Below are 3,143 nucleotides of genomic sequence, written 5' to 3'. Positions count from 1 at the left end.
GGGGGGCATGAGGCAAGTGAGAATGACTGCCTCTGCTAGGTCTATCAAGGTTGAGCTCGTCGAGGAGGGAGAGATTTCAGTCTCCTGCCGTCAACTCCAGCACCACTGCAGCCGCTCCCACCCACGTGCGCATCGAGCATCAGGGACTCGATCTTGACTGATGCCGCAGGCGCTGCTGAGGTATCGGGGATCGCCAGTCCTGTTCCGGCTGCTTCCGCAGGAGCAGGAGGATAGTTTTGCTCATTCGTCAAGATGCAACTCGTGTGGCAAAGTCGGCTCCTCCCGCAGACAGGGCAGAGCCCCGGCCGCTGAGGAGGAGAGGGAGGGGACAGAGCGGAGGAGGGAGGAAGACGTCCACACCAGCATGATCAAGTCGCTGAAGGAGGTGACTGCTGCTACTGCGGCTCCTCCTCCTCCTTCTCCTCCTCCTCCTGTGTGCCGTGAGAAGCCTGACAGGAGACCGAGAGGAGGATCCGAGCGGAGGAGAAACTCTGCAAGCAGCGACACCTGGTCAGCTCTTCCCCTGCTGGGCTTGAACAGGATGGAATGACGCGTTATGGCAGGCCCAGCAATCACTCCAGGACGCTGTCTTCATAGCCAAGTACCTCGACCTCTCCCTGCCGTCCCAGCCGGAACCACCCCTGTCCCCCACCGACCAAGAGCAGGAGCCCCTCGAGCTCTCTCTCAGCTGTACCAGGGAGATCTGCAAACAGCTATGTGCGGTGTTGCTTCGCCTGCTTTGCCGTCTGTGATACCCTCCCTGTCAACTCCAGCTCAGCGCTTCCTCGAGAAGCAGAAGGAGGAGAAGAAGCTGCAGGCAGAAAGAGACCAGCTCTTCGAGGACTTCGGGTTTGCTCCCTCCTTCCCTTGTCAGTCTCTGTTTCCTCCCGGTAACATCGCTTGCTCTCTAGACGACTGAGCGAGCTAGTGCAGTTCTTGCAAGAAAGATGCAACACGCTGGAGGCGGTAGCACAAGATCGATCTGCGCAGCGGCACTCGTTCTGACTGAGATGTTGCCGCAGGAGTTGTTGCAATATCAAGACTTTGAAGATCAAGAGTAGATAATGAAAGATGATCGTACTTTACCCCCACCTCCTCATTGTATGGCCCGTCAGACTGTCTTGAATGCACTCTAGGAGTTACTGGCCCGCGGCCCTCAGTAGTATGGCAGGCCGCCACCCGGTGACCCCGGGCCCGGGCCCGGGCTCAGCATTATTCGACTAGCCCGGCCCTCTAAGACATCTGAGGCAGGCAGGCGGACGGATGGATACTTTGGGGCGGGACAGGATCCGAGGAGATCTGAGGAGGCGGAGGAGGCGGAGGAGTCGGAGAAGGCGGAGGGTTGGCAGCAGCTCTAGCGGCGAGTGTGGAGGAGAGGAGAGAAGAGCTTGCTACAAGGATGTGAAGACAGAAGCTCCTTGCTCGCTTGACCTTGGGAGGGTGGAGGACCAGCAGGATGGTGGGAAGGATGAAACACCAGGATTCGATTGCTATGGGCCTCCTCCTCCTGTGTGGTCTGCTGGTGCGACAAGCCTCTTGCGAGGAGCCCACGTGAGCTCTCTGCATGCTCAGAGCCATGGCAGCTGACAGTCGAGCACGCAGGATAACGATCTTCTCGCCGATCGATGGAGCAGTGATCACAGGAGGGGGTCAGTGAACTTGTTAGCTGACGAGGCTCTTACCGGCGATGTCGCAGCTGTGTACCTCAACTACTCCATCTCGCACTGCCCGTCAGGCTCCTTCATTGCTGCGTACGTTGACGATGTGGGTGAAGCTGGCGGGATGGGCTCTTGCTCGCTTGCCTTGCGTTATCAACGTTGACTGTCAACTTCAGGCTGAGGTGGAAGGAAATGCTAAGCCATGCATGCCGATAGGTTGGTATGGCATCAGCTATCTGCCAGGTGAATCATCTCCTCTTGTTCTTGTTTCTTTTCTCTCCTGCTCCTTCCCATCCATCCTTGTTCTTCCCGCTCTCTCCCCATGGTCGAACTCCTGCCCCTCCTGCCCCTCCTGCCCCTCCTGTGCCTCATGTTGCTCGTGCTGCTCGTGCTGCTCGTGCTTCTCTTTCCATTTTCCCTTGCGCCGTTTCTGCTCATCGTGTCGCTTTCACCACAGAAGGCGAGCACACAGCTAGGGTTGTACTCTTGCAGGTTAAGATGCAAACTCCGCTGTCTGGTTCTAACAGTGTTGGAATCACAAGGACGAGACTCTTGTCGCCATAGCTCATTCTTCAGTTCATTTCGAAGTTGTCGCTGGGCATGGCAGGTCATTGTTCACTCAGATTTTCACTCCCCTCTCTCTTCTTCGTCTTTCTCTTCCTAATACCTCTCTTCCTCCTCGTTCTTGTATCCTCCCCTCCCCCCTCCTCTCTCTTCTTCATCATCAACGTTCCCTCAGGCTATTCTTACCCTCCCCTACCGTCTTTGCCGATGCTCTCCCAACCATGGCGTTCTTTAGTCACCCCCCGAACAGAACGGCAGTTGCATGGCAGGTGTGTTTGACTTGAACTTTCTGGGGAGAGTAGAGGGGAATAGAGGAGGAAACGAGCAAGGAGGAGGGAAAGGAGGCGACAGGAAGGGAGACAGGGCAGAGGAGACGAGGGGACGAGGGGAGAAGGGGAGGAAGGAGGAGCAGTATCAGACCGCAGACTTGGAGGCAAGGGCAGAAACGAGGAGGAGAGGAGGAGAGGAGGAGAGGAGGAGAGGAGGAGAGGAGCAAGAGTGCTCGGGAGGAGCCTCGTCTCAAGTTTCTCCCAGAGCGATGGGATCGTTTTCGAGCTCACTGCCATGAACTTCATTCCCGGCCGTCACGGCCTTTCCTTCAGGGTGAGGGCGAGGGGGGTGAGGCGGGGGAAGTGACGCGTCTGCTGGTGGGCAGGTGGCCGAATCCTTCTCGGGGCTCGAGTCTTTCGTTACTGACAGCCACAACATCTCGTTGCTGCTGCCTCAGGTGATGGAGGAGGAGGAGGAGGAGGAGGAGGAGGAGGAGGAGGAGGAGGAGGAGGAGGAGGAGGAGGAGGAGGAGGTGGTGGTGGTGGTTGAGGAGTATCAGTTATTTGAATTCCGTCTAGCATGGTGAGGACAATCTTGAAGTGACGTTACATGAGGAAGAGGATTGTTCTTGTTTTTTCTTTGATAAGATAC

At 56.9% G+C, this 3,143-nt stretch overlaps 2 protein-coding genes across 2 annotated transcripts; both read left to right on the top strand.

Moving 5' to 3' along the window:
- Positions 1-364: 364 nt before the first annotated feature.
- On the top strand, positions 365-1,061 carry GUITHDRAFT_102531 (hypothetical protein; the record flags this gene model as incomplete). Its single annotated transcript, XM_005838842.1, has 6 exons — positions 365-385; positions 457-510; positions 564-717; positions 774-849; positions 912-966; positions 1,023-1,061. The coding sequence occupies 6 exons, from the start codon at positions 365-367 to the stop codon at positions 1,059-1,061; spliced, it is 399 nt and encodes a 132-aa protein (XP_005838899.1).
- A 374-nt stretch (positions 1,062-1,435) lies between these two features.
- On the top strand, positions 1,436-2,945 carry GUITHDRAFT_150853 (hypothetical protein). Its single transcript, XM_005838841.1, has 9 exons — positions 1,436-1,551; positions 1,603-1,649; positions 1,696-1,764; positions 1,835-1,901; positions 2,116-2,150; positions 2,201-2,265; positions 2,398-2,491; positions 2,757-2,825; positions 2,878-2,945. Exons 1-3 carry the CDS (start codon positions 1,457-1,459, stop codon positions 1,758-1,760), a joined length of 207 nt encoding a protein of 68 aa, XP_005838898.1. The 5' UTR covers positions 1,436-1,456; the 3' UTR covers positions 1,761-1,764; positions 1,835-1,901; positions 2,116-2,150; positions 2,201-2,265; positions 2,398-2,491; positions 2,757-2,825; positions 2,878-2,945.
- Positions 2,946-3,143: the final 198 nt, after the last annotated feature.

The sequence above is a fragment of the Guillardia theta genome (genome assembly GCF_000315625.1).
Source record: "Guillardia theta CCMP2712 unplaced genomic scaffold GUITHscaffold_10, whole genome shotgun sequence".
Taxonomy (NCBI): domain Eukaryota; class Cryptophyceae; order Pyrenomonadales; family Geminigeraceae; genus Guillardia; species Guillardia theta.
This window is presented reverse-complemented; position numbering and strand designations above follow the sequence as displayed.